Source organism: Dama dama, chromosome 2 (genome assembly GCF_033118175.1).
Source record: "Dama dama isolate Ldn47 chromosome 2, ASM3311817v1, whole genome shotgun sequence".
In the NCBI taxonomy this organism is placed as follows: Eukaryota; Metazoa; Chordata; class Mammalia; order Artiodactyla; family Cervidae; genus Dama; species Dama dama.
The window spans coordinates 8,774,079-8,798,169 of NC_083682.1; the positions used below are offsets into that span (position 1 = coordinate 8,774,079).

A 24,091-nucleotide genomic window follows, 5' to 3' on the forward strand; every position below is an offset into this window, starting at 1 on the left:
CCTTGGCATTTGTCACCCTGTATTCTATCAAGGCTGGCTAGCCTTTGGGCACTGGGAACACAGTGTCAGGTCCTCAATAATCTTAGAGGGTCATGAGAATGTTTTAACTTATTTAAAAATCAGAAGAAAAAAAAAAACTTTAAGGGTCAAAGAAAATGTTATTTTTTCTCACATCAGAAAAAAAAATTTGTTGGACCCATAAAAATCCATTAAATCATTTTTAAAATTTTCTTTAGAAGATTCCCATGGAGGCAAAGGCTTCCCAGGTGGTGCTAGTGGTAAAGAAATCTGCCTGCCAATGCAGAAGACACAAGAGATGCAGGTTCAATATCTGGGTCAGGAAGATCCCCTGGAGATGGAAATGGCAACCCACTCCAGTATTTTTGCCTGGAAAATTCCATGGACAGAGGAGCCTGGTGGGCTGTAGTCCATGGGGTTGCAAAGAATCAGACACGACTGAACACACACACACACACACACACACACACACACACACACACACACTCGGAGACAAAAGTTCCTAGGGCCCAACAAGAGTCATAATGTGATAGGATTGCATTGTCTTCCCAGAGTAGACCCCATAGACTGAGAGCTCCTAGGAAGTGGGGAACAGAACGTTCCAGGGCTGTGTTACATAATTTTAAAACCTCTGTATCCCTAGTCTGGTGCTTGGTTCGCAGGACAGGCTCAGTCAATGCTTTCTGAATAACTGGATAAGCAAATGAACGAATGGCCTTGAGTGAGACTCTCGACTCTGAGTCTCCTGTTTCTTCATCTGCAAAGCAAAGCTGCTTTGTGGATGGCTGTGAGGATTAAATGTGGGTGGAAGATGGCTTGGAACCATGGACTTGGAGCTAGTCCTGAAGCTAGGCTCAAAAATGGGAGCAAGGATAGGAGCCAGAGGTTGTTAAAAACACCTCTAGGTGGTGTCCATACCTTTTAGTTGGTAACGAATAAGATTATCCTATATATACTCGGAGAAAAAGAACCAGAAAGACATTTATCAAAAGCGGCTCACAGTGGTCAGCCCTGAGCATGGGTTATCTTCCTAATTTTTTTTTTTTTTTTTTTAAAACATACTTGGGGGACTTCCCTCCTGGTCCAGTGGCTAAGACTCTGTGCTCCCAATTCAAGGGGCCCAGGTTCGATCCCTGGTCGGGGAACTAGACCCGTCGGGCTGCAACTAAGACTTGGCACAAATAAATAAACCTTTAAAAAATATAAAATAAAAACCATATTTAGGAACATGTGAAGGCCAGGTCTGTGTCTTATTTCACCTTTGTGTCCCTAGCCTGGCAGAGGTGAAGAACGCATGAATGAGGGAATCCCCCATCACATAGCCCCATCGGGGACTGCATCAGCATCAGGTCCCTTGCCGGCAAGTAAGTCAGGGAGCATAGGAAGGCCAGCAGTGGACAGAACAGCCCTGTAGCAGGGAGACCGTTTTCACCCAAGGAGATGTCTCTTGCAGGTCATCATGGGGACTGAGGAAGAGATGGGACATCTCCAGTGGTGACAGCCACCTTTTAGACACTACAGAAATTTTAGTTCCCAGTTCCTCTTCACAAACATTCAGGAGACGGGCTTCCTGTGCTGCAAGTAATTTAGAATTTCCCATGGCTCCCCGAGGGGCGGAACTGTTTCCTTTTCATAAGCCGTGGGTGCTAAGTCAGTTTCAGACTGTGGGTCTTGCCCGCTGCTGTGTGCCCAGCGCCTAGGGGCATGCTGGCACATAGTAGGTGTGGAGTGAGCAAAGGAATGAGTGTCAAGCGTGACTTTAACGGATTGCTGGGCACGTCCCCAAAGAAGAGAATAAAACCCACCTCGAGATAATAAGACCCTGCACGGCCTCCCGCACCCTGTAATTTGGATCTCTAGGAATCGCCTTTGTTGTGGGCGACCAACCACAGGCAAAGAAAGCACCTGCTCCTCCAGCCGGTCCTCGAGGAAGGACCCCGGGCTGCCGAGCCCCTGGCTGCTTCTCCGGGCCCCTATCCTGCGCTTCCCGGGACCTGGGGGCTCCGAGGCATCCCGGGGCTCGCAGGCAGGGTCAGCTCCAGCGCTTCCCAGCCGTGGTGGGGCGCGTCCCCAGGTGCCCGACACCTCGCTCGGGGTCAGCGTTCTTTGCCTCCTCGTGCCGGCCAGAGTGTCCGGGGCCGCGTCTGCCACCCCCAGGCCTGCGAGGGCAAAAGCCAGAGATGGCCGCGGCGCAACCCCTCTCTTCCCGGCTTCCATCCTGGGGCCCCCAACGCCCAGCGGCGTCGGGCCTCGGCGCGGCCGGCTCTCCGCGGTCTCCTGCGCGCCCCCTCTCTTCGGCCCGGATCTCCGAGGCCGTGGTCCCCGCCCCGGCCAGCTCCGAGGGCGCTTGGCCCGTCCGCCCTCCAGGGCTGAAGCCTGAGCTCTCAGCGCTCCCCGGCGGCTCCCGCGGGAGGGGGCGCGGCCGCCCCCGCGGCTCCACCCTCTCCGCGGGGCCGCGGCCATCTGGGGCCCCTGCCATTCGTGTCCGCTCTGGGGCCCGCGCCGAGCTCGCGCGGGAGGAGGCAGCCCCTGGCAGGGGCCCGGGCCTCCCCACCGGGCGACCCCCTTTGCCAGCGCGGGTGCGGGAAGCTGGACGCTGAGATGCCCCGAGGGGGCAGTGGCTGCGAGCCGAGCCTGGGTGGCAGCGCGTCGCAACGGACGCTGCGCCCCTGGCCACCTCGGTGACCCTCCAGGAGCCGGGACCCGAGCCCCGCAAGCGGCAGCGCGGACCCGCGAGGACGGCGAGGTCCGTGCTCCTAACGTCCGCGGCGGGCGCCAGCTGCAGAGCCTCGGTCGGGCTCTTAGCCTCCCGACGCTCCCCCCAGCCCCCCGCGAGCTGGCAGGAGGAAATAGCGCGCGGCCCCTTTAAATTTACCCAGGAGCCCTTAAAGGAGCCCCAGGGGCCCCAGACAGGAATCCCCACCCCGGTCCAGCCCGCGCCGCCGAGCGAGCAGCCAGCCGTCCGTGCTGCCGGCCGCCCTGTGCATGCGCCCCGCGCCCCGGGGCCCCGCGCACCGAGCGCCGCGCGCCGGCCGCCGCCGGCCCCGCGGCCCCGCGCCCTGCCGCCCCGGGGCCCCGCGCCGCAGCGCAGCGCATGGAGCCTGGCGGGGACCACCGGAGTCGGAGCGGCGGCGGCGGCGGCGGCGGCAGGGGCGGCCCCGGGCCAGCAGCGGCCTCGGCACGGGGCCGACGGCTGCCGCCCGCCGGATCGAGCGGCAGCGCGGAACCCGAGGAGGACGACGGCGGTAAGAGCTGGCTGGGGCCGGCGGCTCGGGCGGGGGCCCCGGCGTGGGGGAGGGGAGGGCTGCGGCTCCGGGCTCCGGGCCCCTCTTCGCCGCCGAACAAAGCGGGGGACGCGGGCAGGGCGGGCGGGGGCGCCACCTGGCGGGCGCGGATCGTGGCTGCAGGGCCAGCGGCGGAGCCCCCCGCCCAGCTCCCGGGGTTGGCCCGCGGGGCTCGGGCGGATCCCCTCCCCCTTAAAGGGCCCCGCGGCCCCCGCCTCAGAGGCCGAGCTGGAGGGGCCCCGAAGGACCTGGCCTGACGCCGCGGGGCGCGCGCTCTAGGCTGTTGGGACTTGCGTCCCCCGTCCCTTTCTCTTTGACTCCCAGATGGTCTCCCTTAACCAGCTGTCTCTTAAAAAGTCTGCCCAGACCTTGGTCCCTTTCCGGGGCTTCCCTCCAGAGGAACTGAGCTGGGGACTCCGCTATATTCTCCTCTGGGGCCTCGCCTAGAGAAGGGCACCCTTTTTCTTTTCCCCCTATGTTCTCCCTGGAAGAGAGCATGGCTTGCGCCTCTTGGGGACCTACCCAGTACCTTCCCCACGGGCGGGCAGTTTTTAAAGAGATGGTCTCGCCCACAATGGCATACACTCCCCTTCTGTCCGCGCGTTACCCCTCCCTTCTTTTCAGAAATTTTGCCACAATTTGTCAGCTCTAGCGGGACCAGCCAGTCCTCCCCGTTTGCTCTCAAAGGGGGCTGTTTCTCTATCCGGGGTCAACGGCTTAAGATCCCTGAAGCTTGCGTCCAGGCTCTGGAGCTTCACCCCTAATCCCGGAGCTCCCCTGCCAGAAATTCCCCATCCCCTTTTGTTTTTAAAGAATTCCAGCTCCTCCCCTTTTTTCGGCTCTTAAAGGGCCAGTCCACCTTAGACTAACAGATCCGGCGCTGCAAGGATGCTGAGAGACCAGCTAGCTATCCAGTGCCTTTGCAGACAAAGACATTCAGGCCCAGAGAGCGGACATCACCTACCAAAGGTCACAGAGCAAGTTACCAGTGAAGTCCGGAGTCAGACCCACGTTTCTGACTCTGAAACTAGCGCTTTCTTTTTCTTCAATGTACTTAAACCAAAACCAAACAAAAACAGGGTGACAGGAGCCCCCTCTGATCCTGCCTTTTGTTTTCCATACAGTGAGATTCTCTCCTGGGAGGATGACCACATCTGTCTATTCAGCCTATTTGGCCAGGAGACCCTTTTCTAAATGAAATACGGTCCAAACTGTAGGGAAAGTGGGGGGGACTGCTCAGGGTCTCCGTTTGGCAAAAGGGGACATTACTGGGTTGGTGGCCTCTCTACTGCCTGCCCACTGATTTCTGGGCAGTGGCCAGCTCCCGGCCAGAGCAAAAAATAAATCCCCAGAGAGACTTAATGGATTCCGGTGGGTGGTGGCCACTCCCTGCTGCAGTATCTTCAGTAGCCACTCTGGTGGCCCTCCTGCCGGCCCCTTCCAGTCATCAGCTCTCCCAGACTCTAGTCCTTAAAACTCCTTTCTCTGGAGGTGCTGACAGCTTTGTCATGGGGTCCCTTAATTTTGGGACCTGACAATGTTTAGTGCCCCTTAAAATGGGCTTCTTAGGAAGGTGTAATTGAGGCACTATTGCAGAAAGGGAAAAAGATGATCTTTGGGTGGGGCCCTCCGGGCTGGGGCCTCGGGCGGTGGGTCCTGTGTGCAGACAGATGCCCCCTTTGTTCTCTGGCCCCGCTGCCCGCCCTGCTCTGGCTGTAACCGCCCAGCAGGCCGCTCCCCTGGCTTTCCCCTGACAGTGCTCATCCAGAAGGGGTGCCTTGCAGAGCCTGCTGCCTCCTTGGCCTTCACCTTCATTTTTTGAAAAAAATTAGAGCTGTGCCCTGCATTCTTTTGTTCCTGATCCTCTCTTAAAGGGGTCTCATTCTGTGTAAAGGACCAATGTTTTGACTCCCTGCTCTGCCACCTCCCTTTGATTGTTCTTGCAGTCCCTTTCCTGCCCCTGAACAGACCTCTCTCCCACCTCCATTCTCTTGCAAAATGGAAGCCCTAGGTTCTTTCCCTGGAAATCTGAGAGATTGAGAAACTGTCTCCCTTTCCCCCCTCCTCCCCCCTTCAGGGCAAGATCTTCAGCTGGAAGGGGGTGCCTTAGGGTCCTGGGGGAGTGCCCCCCTGCCCTCCTCCAGGGCCAGGGGACCAGCATCTTCAGGCAGGAAATACTCAGACCACTGTGAGGCCCGGGCCTCGAGGCCTGGCAAAAGCCGCATTCCTGGCCGTGACCATCGTCGTTACTACCATGACCACTGGCGGCTGGAGTACCTGATGGACTTCAACCCGGCTCGGCACGGCATGGTCTGCATGGTGTGCGGCAGCTCCCTGGCCACTCTCAAGCTCAGCACCATTAAGCGACACATCCGCCAAAAGCACCCTTACTCCCTGCACTGGAGTCCCCGGGAGAAGGAAGTCATCAGCAACAGCTGGGATGCCCATTTGGGGCTGGGGGCTTGCGGAGAGGCCGAGGGGCTGGGGGCCCAGGGGCCTGAGGAGGAGGAGGAGGAGGACGAGGAAGAGGAGGAGGAAGGGGCTGGCCTCCAGACTAGCCTGCCCAAGGGCCCAGGTAATGTCCGACTTGGGGAAGCTGGGGCCTGGGTGGTGGATGGGGCCAGGTGGGGCCAGCCCGGGCTTCCTAGCCAACTAGCTGGTTTCCTGGAGCAAGCTACTGCTCCTCTTTGGGGTGAGCTCTGCTTATTGGACAGTAGTGGGTGAGGGACTGTGGGACAAGATCTCCAGCATTGCAGTCAGTTTTGACATTCTGTAGTTTTAGAAAGATCCAGGGAGTGGAGGCTGGCGAGAGGCCTGGGAGCAGAGGGTACTGGAAAGGTCTGACAGTGAAGTCTAGGGAAGGGGCTAGAATCTGGACCTTCGGGGGAGTCGGGTGGGGCTGAGGCTTTGTGTGCAGGCAGATTAGGAGATGAAGGAGTTAAGACGTGAGGGGAGAGGAAGGGAAGGGCAAAGGTTAGGCAGAGGGCTCAGAGTCAGAGTGAGGGAGAGGCTTGTGGCTGGAGGGCCTGGCTGTGGTGGGGGGAGCTCTCCCGGAGGGCCAGCATCTCAGTTCCTTCCCTCCCTCCAACCCTTTCAGGCAAAGCCCCAGCTGGTGGGGGCGGCCGGCGCCGGAGGCGAGGGGGCCCAGGGGCACCCGGGGCTCCGCGTCGGTGCCTCTCAGCCTCCCGGAGGGCTGGGGGCAGCAGGGGGCTGGGTGCCCGGCGGCTGGAGCGGAGGCTGAAGGAGTCCCTGCAGAACTGGTTCCGGGCAGAGTGTCTCATGGACTATGACCCGCGGGGGAACCGGCTGGTGTGCATGGCCTGTGGCCGGGCACTGCCCAGCTTGCAGCTGGACGACATCCGTGCCCACGTGCTGGAGGTGCACCCTAGCTGCCTGGGGCTCCGCGGCCCCCAGCGTAGGGCCCCCCAGGCTAGCGCCCTGCTGCAGGCCTGGGGTGGCCAGCCGGAGGCGCTGTCTGAGCTCACCCAGTCCCCACCAGGTGCGAGGCCCACCCCACGGCCAGAACCCCTTTATATAAGGGCTGCAAAGTGAGGTCTGTGGCCAAAACTGGGAGGGACTCATCTCTCCCCCCTCCACATAGATACACACACACCCCTCCCCCCACATAGACACCCCCATACACCTCCCCCCCCACACCTCCCCCCCACATACACACGCTCCTCACCCCACATAGACATCCACACCTCCCCCTCCCCCCCCAGACACACACACACAGAGGTTCTGGTTGGGGGGGGGGGAACTCATCCCCCCACCCACATAGACACACACGTACCTCCCCCGCCCCAGCCCCCATGGACACGCACACAGATTCTGGTGGGGCTTCTAGCTTAGGGCTGGGATGAGAAGCAAGGGACCCCCTCTTCGTGGGTAAGGGCAACCCAGCCAGCAAGCTGAGCCCCTCTCCCTCACCCCTTCCCCAACAGACGATGACCTCGTCCCCCAGGACCTGACCAGCAAGAGCCGGGACCCGGCCCCCGCTGCTGGAGCCCCGTCCTCTCAGGACCTCAGCCCCCCAGACGGAAAGGAAGAGGCTGGCTGGGTCCCTGAGAGGGTGCCCGGGCCGGCAGGGGAGGAGGAGCCGGAGGAGGGCGAGAGGGTGGGGGTCCCCGGCCGGTCTGCGCGGGGCCGCGACCCCCGCCGCCACTGCCCGGAGCGCTGGCGGCTGGAGTACCTCCTGGAGCTGGACGGCGGCCGGCGCGGCCTGGTGTGCCTGGCATGCGGGGGCGCGCTGGCCTCGCTCAAGATGAGCACCATCAAGCGGCACATCCGCCGGCGCCACCCGGGCTCCGCGCGCCTCGGCGGGCCAGTCGGGGCCCTCATCGCCCAGGAGTGGAGCGAGAAGGCCGCTCACCTGCTGGCCCTGGGGCTGCCCTGCCCCGAATCGCCCGGGGACCCCGCCGCCCCCAGCACAGCCGCAGCCTCCGAGGAGGGGGGAGGGCCAGAGGAGGAGCAGCCAGAGGAGGAGGAGGAGTGGTGGGGTGAGCTGGGTCAGAGCAGGTGGAGAGGGAGAGGGGCTAGGGGTAGAAGGCGGGTGGGGACAGTGGAAGGTCGAAGGGGAGACGGGAGGCTGGGACCACCGGAGGGCACGGGTGGGGGCGTCACGAGGCCGGGACGCTCCAGAGCGGTCCTTTGTTCCGTCCTAGGCGACGTCCCGCTCTCCCCTGGGGAACCGTCGGAACGGCAGGCGGAGGAAGAGGAGGACGACGAGGACGGCCCGGACCCCGGGGCGCTCGCCTTCCCTCCGCCGCCGCCGCCGCCGCCCCCACCTCCCCCGCCCCGCAGCCGAGAGCAGCGGCGGAACTACCAGCCGCGCTGGCGGGGCGAGTACCTGATGGACTACGACGGCAGCCGGCGCGGCTTGGTCTGCATGGTGTGCGGGGGCGCGCTGGCCACGCTCAAGGTCAGCACCATCAAGCGGCACATCCTGCAGGTGCACCCCTTCTCCATGGACTTCACGCCCGAGGAGCGCCAGACCATCCTGGAGGCCTACGAGGAGGCGGCGCTGCGCTGCTACGGTCACGAGGGCTTCGGGCCGCCCGCCCCGGCGGCGCCGCGCGACGGCGGCGCGGACCTCAAGGCGGGCGCCGTGTGTCGGGCCTAGATCACCCGAGGGGGAGGGCGGCGGTGCCGGGCCGACTCCCCCGGCTCCCCGCGGCCCTGGTCACTGCCCACCCCCGCTGGCCGGGCAGGGCGGAGACTCTCGGGACTGGGGTGGCGTGGCGGGTTCAAGCTAGTGCGGGCGCCGCGGGAAGCGCCCTCTTCTCCTCGGACCCGGAGCCCGGGCCTTCGCCGCTCCAGGCCCCAAGTTCCTGAGAAGACTCGGTCGGTGCACGGAGAGCTTTCGGCCCGCGGTCGCACCCCGCCAGGCCAGCCTTGGGCGGGCGGGGCGCCGTCAGTATTAGGGTCCCAAGTAGGTGGAGCGGAGGGCGCGCAGAAGGGACGCGCAGGTCCCTTTTTCTTGGCTGGGCGAGTGGGGGGCGCTGAGGTTTCACAGAGGCACGCCGGCAGGCACGGCTCTCGGGGACCGGGGCCAGCTGCCCCCTAGCCGTTCGTTACTGGCCATCGCGGCCGCTCCGTGGCCTGGACTGCAGGCGAGGGCCTTCCTCGCGAGGAGGGGCAGTGGGGCCTGGGAGCCCGCCGGCCCGCGGGTGGGGGAAGGCGCTGGCGACCGCGGGCGGGAGGCCGGGCGGAAGGGCGGGGCCGGGCCCGAGCCCCGCCCGCGGGGCGGGCTCTGCGGGGACCGCCGCGCCCTCCTGCCCGGCTCCTGCCACGCCTGCCGGCGCCGAGATCTTGTAAAGGGATTAGCACTTTCCTCCTTTGCTCGCCTGCTCCGAAGGTCTGCCTGTACCCCTAAGCTCAGTCAGGCGCGCCTGCTTCAAGCGCCCTCAGTCCGAGTCCGGGACACTGGAGGTCCCGGCAGTTGGCGTTCTGTTCCCGTCCCCTTCCTGCCCCCCCTTTTGTACGCCGTGGACGTGCCACCCATTCGCAGCCCTCTGGGCCTGGGGCCGGGCCTCGGCCTTCCTTTCTCTCTCCGCGGCAGAGCCAGGCCGCGAGGGGCCGGGAACGGGTCCCGCGATCTCCAGGCAGGTCCGAGAGGGATGTGTACATTCATTCTCCTGTGGAGAACAGGTGGCCCCGGGATCAGGCCCTTTTTGCTCTTTGTATTTTATTTTGAAACTGTATTTAATGCTTTTATATGAGAGGGGGAGGGGCGGGAAGAGAGCTGTCCGTCACCCTTATGTGCAAATGTCTTATTTATTATGCGTGTATCAGAGATAAGCTGTGGAGGAAGGACCTAAAGGTAGGAGGAGCGAGGAGGCGCGGGCGGGGGGACCCCAAACATCAGAGACTAATGTGTGCCTCACCAGGCTCCTCCGAGGAGTCTCTAGTAACCCACTGGCGCTCTCCACATAGCCAGGCCGGTTCCTTTGGTCTTAAAGGCTGAGTGGGGAGATCAGCGGGTGGGGTCTTCAGGGCTGGGTCTGGAGGGGTACCGGCCTTGGCAGCTGCCTCTGTGGGTGGGAAAGCAGAGAGCAGAGAGGAAAGCCTTCCTCATCTCAGTGCTCCCAGGCCAGAGCCCAAGGTTCAAGTGCCTCAAGGCCCACTCCCCTCGACTTCTGATTGGGAATTGAATTTTATACCACGGATTTTATAGCATTTTTTATATAACTCAAGATTGTCTGAGCTGGAAAGACCTTGGAGATCAACCAGTACCTGCCCCCACCCCTTTCACAGATAAGTAAGATGGAGTCCAGGAACTGAAATTATCACACACCAGGTAGGAGCAATTCTAGGACTAGAATAAAAACCTCAACTCCCAGTTCAGTGTTCTTTGCACTACACCATATGGCCTCCCGATCTCTGGTAAGTTAATATTTCTTTTACCGTTAGGCCTGCCGAAGGATGGCGTGTGCTGGGCTCTGCAGTCCCTCCCAGTGCAGCTGTGGGCTACTGGGGGTGGCAGAGAGCAGCACACTTTCCTGGAACAAGTATTCAACAGGGCAGTCTTGCCACCACTGGCTTTAGCTGGAGGGTGCCAGCAGCAGCTTTCTGGACCAGAACTCCAGAAGTAGAGCTGACTGCCGCCTGGCCCAAGGCCTCCCTGCTGGGCAAAGGCTCTGGCATTGTGTTGATGCCACCAGGGGTTCAGGGAATACTGCGTGGGCTGTCACTCATCTGAAAAGTGAATTCCTAGAGTGTTTGAACCTCCAGGTTTTTTGAGACAGTATTAAAAGAGCAGGGATTATGGATGGCCCCAGGTTGGGTACTGCCATTCTTTTATTTTCCTTCATGCATGTTGTTTTCAGATCCAGGAGTGCTCTGCCACTTTTGCTACTCTGCCTGTTCAAAAACAGTAGGCAGACTGGGGCAACTATCACAGTCATCCACACCCTCTGCCGAAGTTCAGGTAAGCCAGGGCAGAGAGCAGGGTGAGAATGGTCTTTGCTCTCAATAGGCAGGGAGAGGCCTTAGGAGGGCAAGAGTGGATGTCTTCATTGAGAAGCAGCCCCAAACACTCCACTGGTTCTCAAAAGTGTGGCCAACAGAAATTAGGAAGTTAGTAGAAATGCAAATTCTTGGGTGGCACCTTATGGATCAGAAACTGGCATGGAGCCTAGCAATCTGTTTTGATAAGCCCTCCAATGATCATAAGGCACGCTAAAGTTCTGAGCACCAGTGAACTACAGTGGCATTGTGGTTATTGCTACTTTGCAGCTATTATAGCCTCTTGAATCAACAGTCAGGAGCTTAGGTGGTTCTCATCTCTAGGTGCCTCCTCCTTGCCTTGGGAGTCTGATATGAACAGGTGAAGTTTCTTCATGAATCTTTTTTGTTAATGGTATGCTTGCTATTATGGCCAATATGTAAATGTTACTCTGAATACATATTTATATACCATGTTAGTGACATTATTTGAACATTTGTATGCGTATTTGTGAAGTTGTTTGCATCAGTTACTTTTTAAAAATTTCAGCCTAAGTTTTCTAAGAGGTATGTTGAATAAATTAAAAAAAAATCACCTTAAGGGTCATGGCAACCTTAGTTTTGGGAAAGAGCAAATCCAAGATAAGTTCTTTCAGCAAACACCTGATGGAAGTTTCCATTTTCCATGGTGACTGAGTCTTATTGTAAGTACATTGTGACTGTGTGGGAGTTACAGGCTGCTTCATGTTGCAGGTGGGGGAATCCTCCTAGGTTGCTGTGAACTGGGACTACAGACCCCCCTGGCCCCTTCCACTCATCATCTTTCTCCTACAGTCACCTCTTAGAGGGTCTCTTATTTTCTTTGAGAAACTAAATGCACAGCTTTGCTCTATTATGGAAATTCTGCAATCTTGGAAATCATTACTAGTATCAACTATTAGTCACTTTTTAAAGCCTCGAAAGTGGAGTGGGGATGGGGGCCAGTGGAAGCCTCGTTTGGTTCTTACTTTACCCAAACTGTGTATAAAGAATAAAGTTAGCAGAATGACACCACAGTCACTGTTCCTTTTTTTTTCTTTTTTATTAATACCACATCAATTTGCAGTTTTACAGGAACCAAGATTCAAGCTCCTTAGGTGCTACTGTACTTTTATGTTGCACGCACATTACACGCACACAGTTTCATTAGTAATTTTTCACCTATAGATTTTTCTTAAAAAAAAAAACAAAATTCCTGTGTGGCACAAAGATCTGTCCAATCATCAATCTGAACACCGCAGTGACGAAACAAAAGCTAGGTGTGGAGGCTTCAAGCGCAGGGAAAGGTCCTTTGGAGGGGAAGCCCAAAAAGACAGTCAGTGCACTGACTTCTTGGGAGGGCAAGAAATGGAGATGGAGAGTGCATTTCCCACCATGACATGAAGTGAGTTAAAACATTTCAAAAGGAAAGGGGGCTAAGAAAAGAAGAGTGGAGTAAGGCAAGGTACCTTTTACCCATCTAAATTCCTAAGTAATTTCCTCAACAAAGTAGAAAGAAAAGGTCCTTCCACTACCTTCTACAGAGCTGCACTGCTTTGGGACCGTCAAAGATTATAGCCCTTACTTTAAAGTCATCAGTGCATATTCCGTCTGGATTATCACAACTGTGAGTTACAACCTGAAGGAATTCACAGATGATGTTCTTTCAAGTTTACTGAATTTTCATGTTGGAAGGGGAGGAAGATGTAAGTCTCAAGTGGGAATCAAAGATTTTCAAATGCCCTCCATCTGGTATCAACGTGAACTGTTCTGTTGTCTTTTAATTGTGCATGGAGCCCGCCAACACAATCTGGCCCTGCCTGGTCACCCTTACCTAAAGCTCCTTGGAAAACACTCTCAAAAAGAGGACCCTACGCCACGGTACAGGTGCTAAGACATCTTTAGTGCCTGAAAATGGAAGGAACCCTCAAATAACACACGCCCAATAAGCTAGCCTCTACATTAAAACTCCACCTGAACCACAAAATGCACCTCCCTACACTCATCTGTGGTGTCTTAACCACAGATAGTCTCCTCTCAAGCCGGCTCAGCTTTGGTCCTCAGGGTAAAATGAAGAGCACAGGTTAAAGATGGAGTGTGTCGGGAAAAGAGAAAAAGGGCTTTGTGTTTCTGTAGTTCACCTCTTGAGAATGTTTCCCCACCACGGACTGAGACAGGATTACAGTAACTCAATAATAGAGAGGCCCACATGCAGATTAAATTTTTTTTTCTCTAACAAGGTTACAGCAGTGTACAGCAGTTACAGACATTTATTTTATAATAAGAAAAGTACAACCATATTTATTAAACTTGAGGGTAGGAAAGAGGGAGGAAAGCACATTCAGGAATAAGCGCTCAAACTACAGCTCAGAACTGGTGTCCAGAAGAAATGACACAGACACCACCGTCCCACATGTGGAGCCTTTCCTTCCTAAGGAGGCGCAGGACTCACAGCAGTGCTCCTGTGTGCTCCTCCTCCATCCGACCTTCCATCTCCATTCTTGGTTATCAGATGGTACTCTGGGAATCAGGAATCATCACTATCAACTATAAGTTATTCACAGAGTTGAAAGTTATATCATTAAATGAAGAAGAAGATTAGGAGTAGCTGCTCACGTTGTGGGGCAGGAAGATGGGTCAGAGGACTGCAAAACAAAACGAAACAACAACAAAAAAGAAAACAAAAAAAGGGAAGGAATCCCATTCTTGTCCCCAGATAATTTCTTCATAAGTTAATCATTATTTCTTAACTTAAAAATAAGGGCAAAACTATGATGGGAAGCTATAGAAGACTGACTAATCCTTGAAATTTGGATAAAAGAACCCAAGACATGGGTTTCTATTTTTCATTTTCTCCTTTACCTCCAATTTCCCCTCCTTTCAAGTTACAGGTAAAAAAGCTCCACTGTCATGAAGGTACTGATTTATCCTATTAATTTGGTTCTTTCTTTATTCTTTTGGGTTTTCTAAGATACCAGTTCTTTTTTAAGTCCAGAATATTAATCCAGATATTTCTAAGATACTAAGTTCTTTTTTAAGTCCAACAATTCTTGTGCTTGATACTGAGGGTAGAGGGAAAGGAGGGGAGAAAACACCAAATTAAAAAGCTTGGAATGCAGGCTCAAGCTGACACTGAGCACGGTCCTTCATAGCACAAGTGACAACGTTATAACTATTAAATGGTGTTTTAGTAACTGTTGTGTTTCTGGTTTCCATGTACTTATTCTGCCTTTTTTTTTGCGATTCCAGGGAGTTTTGCTTGGATCCTATTGGGAAAAGGAAAGAAAAAAAGAGTGAAGATACAGACATTAGTTCCAGATTTTTGTTTTAACACTGATCCTAGAAGACAACTCTTGGACTTACTAGTGTCATGTGAACAACACTCCCATTTTCACTGGGCTTCCTCTAGATGAAAAGAGGCAGGGGCTGAGGTTGGCCTGGGATGAGCTGAAGAGTACCCCCAAGATCCACCCTCTCCCTCCTCTTTTGCTGCCCAAACCCCCTGGCTCCCTCCACTGGGGATGCCGGAGAATGAGGTATATGCAAGCACACTGCCTGCTGCCTGTGCTCTATAGGAATAAGCAACAACCATATACAAATCTGTGTGAACTGCCCTTGCTGGGCTTTAGCTCCAATATCTACCTAAGAAAGCGAAAAAGCAGGTAAAGATCCAGGCATTAAGTCTGGGCTGTCTGAATATAGACAAGGTTTCCTCATATCAAAGCTAGAAAAAGCACTGAAATCTGGGGTGTGAAAGGTGGGGGGCAGGCACAAAGAGAATTTAACTGCTGTGATGCTTTGTTTCTTAAAAGAGTATCTGAAGAAAATATGGAAAAATATTAACTTACAAAGTTCCTTGATATAGGGAGTCATAAAAATTCTACCAATATTTTATTATTTGATTTAAATATGAAACTGATTAAAACAGAAGGATTTGTAGTCTTAGAAAAGAGGTAGTTTTGAGCTTTAATATATTTATTTACTATAACTTTTATTTCTGAAAAGGGAAGGAAGGGTTTGGCTTAATATTGATATTTGTGAAACTAAATGGCGAGTAGACAACCACAAACATTTAAAAACCAGTTCAAAAAGGCAGAGTGGTCCTAACTCTGTTGATCCTTTTCAGTTTAAGATACAAAGAATGCTTTACAAAGGAACAGATGAAATAATTTCTAGTAAAATGAAACCATTAACCAAGCCTTTCCTTTTCCCCAGGATAAAAATTACTTTCTTTGGCATTACCATTTTACATAGGAGACTAAAAATAATTGGGGGAAAAAAAGCTCATGTCATGATGAAATGAGGAACCTAAGCATACTCACTTTTCAACAATCAACTTGGTCTGATCGCGGGCGATGCCAACATAGTGATCAATCTGGGTCTTTAAAGAAGAAAAGTCATTCAGTTGTGGCAACACACAGATTAACAATTTTCCTGAAGGTAAGATTCTTTAGTCTCGGTTAACCATCATTTTCTCAATACCAGAAACTGTGTGTCTAATCTATATTCAGTAAACAAATATGTTCTGACTTCTGGTGAGACTAATTCATTTAATACCAAAAAGCCATGAATCAAGTCAGATGATGGATGACAATCTATCAAAAATAACTTCACAGCATCCAGTACACTCAATATAAGCCACTCTACAATGCAGACATCTGTTCACACTGATGGATTCAGTTACCAGTTTCTCATAGGCACTTGACTTACAAAATTAGACTGTAAAAATGACTAGAAAAAGATTGCTGTCAACTTTCAATGCCTAAAAAATGAACTAGGGACTTCCCTGGTGGTCGAGTGGCTAAGACTCTGTGCTCCCACTGCAGGGGGGCCCTGGTTCAATTCGTGTTCAGGGAACTAGATCCCACATGCTGCAAGTAAAGATCTGATGTAGCCAAATAAACAAACAAATAAAAAAAGAACTAAAATTAGTCATACATTAACTGGCATATATGATTCAACACAGACAAATGCTTACCTTGTACTTCTCATAGACAATTGGAACACTGAAAACGAGCAGTTCAGCTGTAAGACAGAATCATGAGACACGGCAAGTGTAAATGTGAGACAGCCACAAAGTCAAGTAACAGGGATATTTTTCCTCATGAAATACAGGGAGACACAGAACTTCATCAATATGAGAAATCCTGGCCAGAGCTCTCAATTAAGGACAGTTAGATACAGGCAGGTATACAGGCTTCCCTTTTGTACCACAAATAATTTCCAAGTTATGAAGATCCTCATGTTTAAACCAAATCTAGACAACTCTCCTTTATTATTTCTGGTTGTCTGGATGTTTCTTTATAGGTGGGACCGTTTAATAAACCCGTGCCCACAAACACAGGTCCCTCCAATACCCAGTCAAGGTCTTTGTGGATGCTGAAGGCTGCGCCAGTGTGAAAGGACTGGAGCCGTGCTGAGCTCTCTCTGCTCTTACCCTCACCAGTTACTTCATAGAGCCTGAAGACATTTTCCTTGCCACCTTACCAAGAATCAGAAGGGTGATCCCATTGAAAACGGCACCAACATAGGTCATCAGCCACATGAAGACAGCAAGCTGTGAAGGCCAACATCAGAGGGTTAAGCAGGAATAATCATAATGCAAAATTCAGGTTGGGTTGTGCTTAGTCACTCAGTTGTGTCTGACTCTTTGCGACCCTGTGGACTGTAGCCCACCAGGCTCCTCTCTCCAGGCAAGAATGCTGGAGTGGGTTGCCATGCCCTCCTCCAGGGGATCTTACAAAATTCAGGTTTTTGATGTTATTCTTTTTTGGCTAAGTCCTCATAAATTTAGTGATGTATGCCGCTAATAATTTCAAGATGAAGGTTATCTCATTTCTATTATACATTTGAGGGTGCATAAGAGAATTCAGTGGCTCTCTCAGGCCCCCAAACAGATGGTAACTGCATTTCTGTCAATTACATACGTTATCCTTATTCTGATGTTAGTTCTCCCGGTGCAGAAAGTACCTTCTTTACTAACCCCTACTTCCATTTTTATAGATTGATTGAGATAAGCATACATTTTGCTTTTGTCTGATAAAACCTTATTTACTGCCTTCCTCTGAATTATAACTCAGTCCCTGGTTTTCCTCAGCCTTACCACCAAAAGCTGTAGAGGCAACTAACCTTCAAGGAGTCAACTAGATCTTCCACCAGAAAGAGACGAATGATGAGTTTCAGGGCCCTGTTGATGTGCACCATGGCAGCGTTCACGTAATTATGGAAAGCTTCTGAGGACAGAGTGATGTCGACATCCAGGTAGGCTCTTCCAGAAGAAGAAACAACAGTCACACATTTGACATGGCAGAAGATGATCTCTTTCTGTTAGCAGAGAAGTTCTTCAGAGGGTCAAATCCCCTGAAGGGTGTGTGAAATCTGCAGAGGCAGTTTTTGCTAACATGGGGTGGGGGGGACATGACTGTCATTTGGCAGGTGGAGGCAAAGCTGCCCTATGTCTGCAGTGTGGGACAGTCATGTACAATAAAGAACTGCCCGATGTCCTGCAGAGCTTCTACTGTCTCATAGGATAGTCATGAAGGTTCATGAACCTATCTGTAGTTATCAAGAGCCCAGAACATATAAAAACAAAGTATTTTCCCCACAATTTTAACATATCCCGAATTGTCTAAAACTGTGTTTTGTTTATGCCGAAACCTTATTAAGATTTTTTTTTGCCATTTTGGAAAATCACATCTGTAAGGGAGATTATAAATGTACATGCAAGTATCTGATCTAAAGTATCTTTAGTTTTTTTTGGTGTAGTTATTTCTAAGAAATTAAAATATTGACTGAACTGCTTATTGTTTTACTGTCAATGATTTTCTATTTTATCACTCCTTATAATTATGATCAAAAAATTATTTACTGGTAATATTATCTATGAATTTCATTTCAAAATGATAAAGGAGGCATTATAAAATATTTCTTAAAAAAACACAAAGACCTGGGTTATGTTCCCAAGATGCATTATAGAACTGAGATGTAACCACCTGCTCATAACCTGTTCATTCACTCAGCACTTAATGAGTGCCCATGAGTACCAGACCCTCTGCTAGGCGTAGGGATATCAGAAAAATAAACCTGCCTCTGCCTCAAACAGCCTATAGTCTTGCGGGAAAAATCAGAAGAATAACAGGCATGTTTTTCTTTCCTGTTTATTAAGGAAATATTTACTATCAAACACAAAAGTTATAAAAACTAGATGCTGTAATTAATACAACCCAGCAAAACACCTTTTATAATCTATAACAGCGTCATGCTAACGGAGGAAAAAAAAAACAAAAAACAAAAAACTTCTACATTGCAGCTTGTGGCAAAACAGTAAAATTTATCCACTCAATCAATCAACAACTATTGATCTGTTAAAACCAATTTGCATGTAACTTTTTAAATGCCACATATAGCTTCAATTATTCCTTCTATTTTCACCAGGAGAAAACACAAGGACCAAAGCTGCAGTCAGACACCTATTCTGTCATAGTTCTGAGAGATCACAGAAATACTTCTTTTTCCATGAGAAGGGGTTTTAAAAATGTGCCATTTGGAAATAATAAAATACTGCCATTTGTTGATGTTAAAATTTTTATGGGCCAAGACTTTCAAGAGGAAAGGAGTGAGGAAAACATTTGTTAAAGTCATAGCACAGTTGGAAAAAGTAGCAACTGGATTCTACAAATGCATGACCTACTGACTTGATCACGACTTGCCGCTGCTATTAAGGTAACTAAAGGAGAGATAGGAAGGAAATCAGTAATAAAACCAAGAATATACACACCGAGTTCTGAAATTGCCAAGAATGCATCCTCAACAACAATATTCCAAGGCTGTTTTAAGTATTAACTATGTGGGGCTTAAACATGTACCTGGGACCCCATTTAACTGAGTGCTGTCCAGATGCTCTGTGTTCTCTGCAGGATGACCCTGCCCAGGAATGCAGACAGTCCTTTTAGGGGAGCCTCTATAGTCTGTCAAAAAGTTCCTGGCTTCTAACGTGGTCACTTCATAAAGCAGTCTCCAGCTGATGCTCCATGCCCCTGATCAGCTGCATCGGGCCCTGTGATTCCTGACTTCTCGTCAGGTCTGATCTGGATCTGGGCAGCCTCTGCAAACCCTTCCCCAAGTTGCACAGCATCACTTATGACACTTGAACTCACTTGAACGGATGGCCTTCTTCTGATTTCTGTACAGCTTGGATGACAGACTTGTAGACCCTGAAGCTGATGGTGACCGAAAGGAGAGCCAGGATGAGGTAAGAAACCACACTGATGACGCTGAAAGCTGCGAGGGACAGCAGCGTGATCAGCGTGGTGCCAAAGACAAAGCCAGTCTTCTTCACATCACGCCAGAAAACCAAGTCGTGCACTGCCAACAGAAAAGGAGCTTACGTTAGACGGCCTCGCACGCGTCACGAGGCCGGGATGGTTCGCTCTGTGCTCTGCACACCCGACAAGCCTTACACTAGCATGCAGTTACAGGTGCACCCCTCCGTAAGACAGTGAATAAAAGTCAAGGAGAACCAAATTATATCAGGGATGATTCACACTGCCAGAGGTTTTACTGGTTTCTGGATAGGTTTACAGAAACTTAGTTTTTAGTCATGGCTATTCAAGTACAATGGAATAAAGTGTCATTTACTTTGAATGCTTCAGTAAAGCAACTGTGGGAAAAGCTTGAAAACTGTTGACTAAATTAAGCAAACCAGGTTTATAAATTATCAACAGTTGGGTCAACAGACTATAAAACCAAAGGTAACTTGACATGTGGGCCTTAGGAAGCCTCACTATGAACAAAGCTAGTGGAGGTGATGGAATTCCAGCTGAGCTATTTCAAATCCTTTCAAAGATGGATGCTGTTGAAATGCTGCACTCAGTATGCCAGCAAATTTGGAAAACTCAGCAATGGACACAGGGCTGGAAAAGGTCAGTTTTCATTCCAGTCCCAAAGAATGTTCAAACTACTGCACAAGTGCACTCATCTCACATGCTAGCAAAGTAATGCTCAAAATTCCCCAAGCTAGGCTTCAACAGTACGTGAACCGAGAACTTCCAGATGTTCAAGCTGGATTTAGAAAAGGCAGAGGAACCAGAGATCAAATTGCCAACATCCATTGGATCATAGAAAAATCAAAAGAATTCCAGAAAATCATCTATTTCTGCTTCACTGACTGTGCTAAAGTCTTTAACTGTGGAAAATTCTTAAAGAGATGGGAATACCAGACCCCCTACCTGCCTCCTGAGAAACCTGTATGCAGGTCAAGAAGCAACAGTTAGAACCAGACAGGAACAATGGACTGGTTCCAAATTGAGAAAGGAGTACATCAAGGCTGTATACTGTCACCTTGCTTATTTAACTTATAGGCAGAGTATCTCATGCAAAACGCTGGGCTGGATGAAGCACAAGCTGGAATCAAGATTGCAATGAGAAATGTCAATAACCTCAGATATGCAGATAACACCACCCTTATGGCAGAAAGCGAAGAGGAACTCAAGAGCCTCTTGATGAAGGTTAAAGAGGAGAGTGAAAAAGTGGGCTGAAAACTCAATGTTAAAAAAACTAAAGATCATGGCATCTGGTCTCATCACTTCATGGCAAATAGATGGGAGAAACAATGGAAACAGTGACAGACTATTTTCTTGGGCTTCAAAATCACTGCAGATGGTGACTGCAGCCATGAAATTAAAAGACACTTGCTCCTTGGAAGAAAAGCTATGACAAACCTAGATAGTGTATTAAAAAGCAGAGACATATTGCTGACAAAGGTCCGTCTAGTCAAAGCTATCGTTTTTCCAGTAGTCATGTATGGATCTGAAAACTGGACCATAAAGAAGGCTGAACACTGAAGAATTGATGCTTTGGAACTGTGGTGTTGGAGAAGACTCTTGAGAGTCCCTTGGACTGCAAGGAGTTCAAACCAATCTATCCTAAAGGAAATCAATCCTAAATATTCACTGGAAAGACTGAAGCTGAAGCGAGAAGGAAATGGACTAGCATGGGGCAAGAGTACAGGCAGAGAGACTCCCTAGGTGCAAAGGTTATATGGCAGTTTTTTTGTTTGAATTTTTTAAGTCTGAAATATTTGAAAGAAAGAAAAGCATAGAGGATAAGGCTGGGGCCTAGACAGAAAAAGACCTTGATGCATCAGAGAAGGGAAAAGACATAAATATGCTAGCCTAAATGCAAATCTACCTTGGTGCAAATTAGAAAAAGCCTCCCTTTCTCATGAAAACTGTGACAAGAAATAGTCAAACCTACAATGATAACCACTGTCAAAGCTACAGTGGGCTTCTGTGATGAAAATGGACCGGGATGGGGCAAGAGTACAGGCAGAGAGACTCCCTAGGAGGCTAACACAGGGGTTCAAGTCAGAGATGATGGGCGTTTAGATTAGGTCAGGATGGAGCGGAGTAGACACACAGACTGTATTTTGCAGGCAGGACAGTCAGAACTTGATGATGAAGTATGTGGGAGGTGACAGAGGGAAATAAATATGGACGAGACCTCATTCTGGGGCCTGAGCAAATGGATGGATGCAGTGTCCTTTACTGAGATGAGAAAAAGCAGAGTAGAGAGCGTGGCAGTTCTGGACGGATGTCTAGAGATGTACACCGAGAAGGTGGTCAGATCTACCAGTATGGAGCACACGGGACAAGTCTGAGCTGGAGATGCACATATGCAAACCACCAGCACACAAATAATATTAAAAGTCATGAAAATGGATAAGGTTACCTAGTTTACAGGGAAGAAGGCCCAGTCTTAATTCTGAGGTGCTCCAATATTTAGTAGCTGAGAAGAAGTAGAGGAGCTGGAGAAAGGATACAGAGGAAATAGCCAAGGAAGTGGGGATAACTGGGAGAGTAGGAGTCACAGAAGCTGAGAAACGAGTGGTTTGTGGAGAAGGGTGTTGAAACTGGCTAACTGTGCTGAGGCTGAAAAAGGGAAAAAGTTACCTTGGACTTAGCAATATGGAGATCGTTGGTGTCTAATCAGAGCGGTTCAGTGAATAGCTGGAGGGGGTTGAAGAGGAATTACTGGTGAGACATGGAGGCAGTATGAAAGAAAATGCTTAAGAAGTGTGGGTATGAGGGGAGTAGAACATCTGGAGCCAAGGGTTTTCAATGATGGGAAACACTAAAGCATGCTTGCATGTTTTATAAGCGTGCTTATGAAGCTTGCTGTAGTCACAAACAAGGAGAGACGGAAGACAGGGAGCAGAAGCAGTGAAGTCCTGGAGGAAGAGGGGATGGAGCAGAGCCCAGGCTGAGGGGCCTGACCTTGACGAGGATGAAGAGAGACAGGCCCATTCACAGATCTGAAGAATGGAAGAGGAGGGATTCCCTTCTGGATATTTCTGTTTTCTCAACAAAAGGGAGATGAGGTAGTCAGCTGGAACTGGGGGCAGGGGGGTGACAATGGCTTATCGAGTGAGGAAAAGATATGAAATGGTTGTTTCAGAAAACTGAAAGTGGAAATTCCCTGGAGGTCCAGTGTTTAAGACCCTGCACTCTAACTGCTTCCATAGGGGGCACAGGTTTGACCCCTGGCTGGGGAACTAAGATCCCACATGCCATGCAGCATGGCAGAAAAAAGAAAATCAAAAGTGTCTTAAAACTGTTAAAAGAAAAAACAGGAGTCAATCTTTGTGATCCTGGATTCGGCAATGGTTTCTCACTTACAATACCAAAAGCACAAATCACACACACACACACACAGAGAAAAAACAGGAGTCAATCCTTGTGATCCTGGATTCGGCAATGGTTTCTCAGATACAATACCAAAAGCACAAATCTCTCTCTGTCTCTCTCTCACACACACACACACACACACACACACACACACACACACACACACACTAAATTGGGCTTCTCTGGTGGCTCAGACGGTAATGGTTATTTCTGCAATGCGGGAGACCCGAGTTTACACACACACACACACACACACACACACACACACACACACTCTAAATTGGGCTTCTCTGGTGGCTCAGACGGTAATGGTTATTTCTGCAATGCGGGAGACCCGAGTTTGATCCCTGGGTCGGAAAATCCCCTGGAGAAGGGAATGGCAATCCACTTCAGTACACCAAAAGAAAAAAAAAGAACAAAAAGATAAATTGGACTATATTAAAATTAAAAACCTTTGTGTTATAAACAGTACCAAGAAAATGACAAGAAAACTCATAGAATAAGAGGACATATTTTCAAATTATTTATCTAATAGGGTTAATTGTGTCCAAAATATACATAGGAAGAAATTATAACTCAAAAAAAGAACAGCTTAAATGAAAAAAAGAAACAAAAAATGAGAAAGGATCCAAACGACATTTCTCCAAAGATATACAAATGGCCAATAAGTATATAAAAAGAGGCTTAACATCATTACTCATTAGTGAAATGTAAATCAAAACCACGATGAGCCCACTAAATTGGCTATAATAAAAAATATAATAACAAATATTGGCAAGGATGCAGAGAAACCTCATGCATTCCCAGTGGGAATGAAAAATGGTGCAACTGCTTTGGAAGACAATTTGGCAGTTCCTCAGAAAGTTAAACATACAATTATTATATGACCCAGGAATTCCTCTTTTTTTTTTTTTTAGGAATTCCACTCTTAAGCAAATGTGCAAGAGAAATAAAAACATACAGCACAAAAATGTATGTACACCAGTGTTCACAGAAGCATTATTCATAACATGGAAAACATAGAAACAATCTAAACACCCATCAACTGATGAATGGACAAATAAAATGAGCATATCCATACAATGCAATTATTATTTGGCCATAAAAAGGAATGAAGTTCCAACACTACATATTATAGATAAAATGTGAAAACATTATGCCAACTGTAAAACATCAACTACAAAATCCCACATATTGTATGATTATGTTTATATAAAACATGTGCAACTCTGTAGAGAGGGAAAGTAAATGAGTGGTGGTTTACGGCTGTGGTGATGAAGTTATGACCAACCTAGACAGCATATTAAAAAGCAGAGACATTACTTTGCCAACAAAGATCCGTCTGGTCAAACATATGGTTTTTCCAGTAGTCATGTATGGATGTGAGAGTTGGATTATAAAGAAAGCTGAGCGCCAAGGAATTGATGCTTTTGAACTGTGGTGTTAGAGAAGACTCTTGAGAGTCCCTTGGACTACAAGGAGATCCAACCAGTCCATCCTAAAGGAAATCAGTCCTGAATATTCATTGGAAGGACGGATGCTGAAGTTGAAACTCCAGTACTTTGGCCACCTGATGGCTCATTTGAAAAGATCCTGATGCTGGGAAAGATTGAAGGCGGGAGGAGAAAGGGATGACAGAGG

General features: G+C 50.1%; 2 protein-coding genes across 2 annotated transcripts in view; one reads left to right on the forward strand and one right to left on the reverse strand.

Moving 5' to 3' along the window:
* Positions 1-3,112: 3,112 nt before the first annotated feature.
* On the forward strand, positions 3,113-11,803 carry ZFTA (zinc finger translocation associated). The gene is made up of 5 exons (XM_061165026.1): positions 3,113-3,263; positions 5,380-5,877; positions 6,400-6,801; positions 7,247-7,801; positions 7,967-11,803. Exons 1-5 carry the CDS (start codon positions 3,113-3,115, stop codon positions 8,422-8,424), a joined length of 2,064 nt encoding a protein of 687 aa, XP_061021009.1. The 3' UTR covers positions 8,425-11,803.
* A 1,215-nt stretch (positions 11,804-13,018) lies between these two features.
* RTN3 (reticulon 3) overlaps positions 13,019-24,091 on the reverse strand; it is a 58,144-nt gene continuing 47,071 nt past the window's right edge. Inside the window, exons 2-7 of the mRNA XM_061165040.1 lie at positions 18,923-19,130; positions 16,896-17,034; positions 16,254-16,323; positions 15,745-15,791; positions 15,089-15,147; positions 13,019-14,032 (exon numbers count right to left, since the gene is read on the reverse strand). Of these exons, the coding sequence (XP_061021023.1) occupies positions 13,987-14,032; positions 15,089-15,147; positions 15,745-15,791; positions 16,254-16,323; positions 16,896-17,034; positions 18,923-19,130 (569 nt within the window). The 3' untranslated portion in view covers positions 13,019-13,986. The remainder of the gene's footprint in view (positions 14,033-15,088; positions 15,148-15,744; positions 15,792-16,253; positions 16,324-16,895; positions 17,035-18,922; positions 19,131-24,091) is intronic.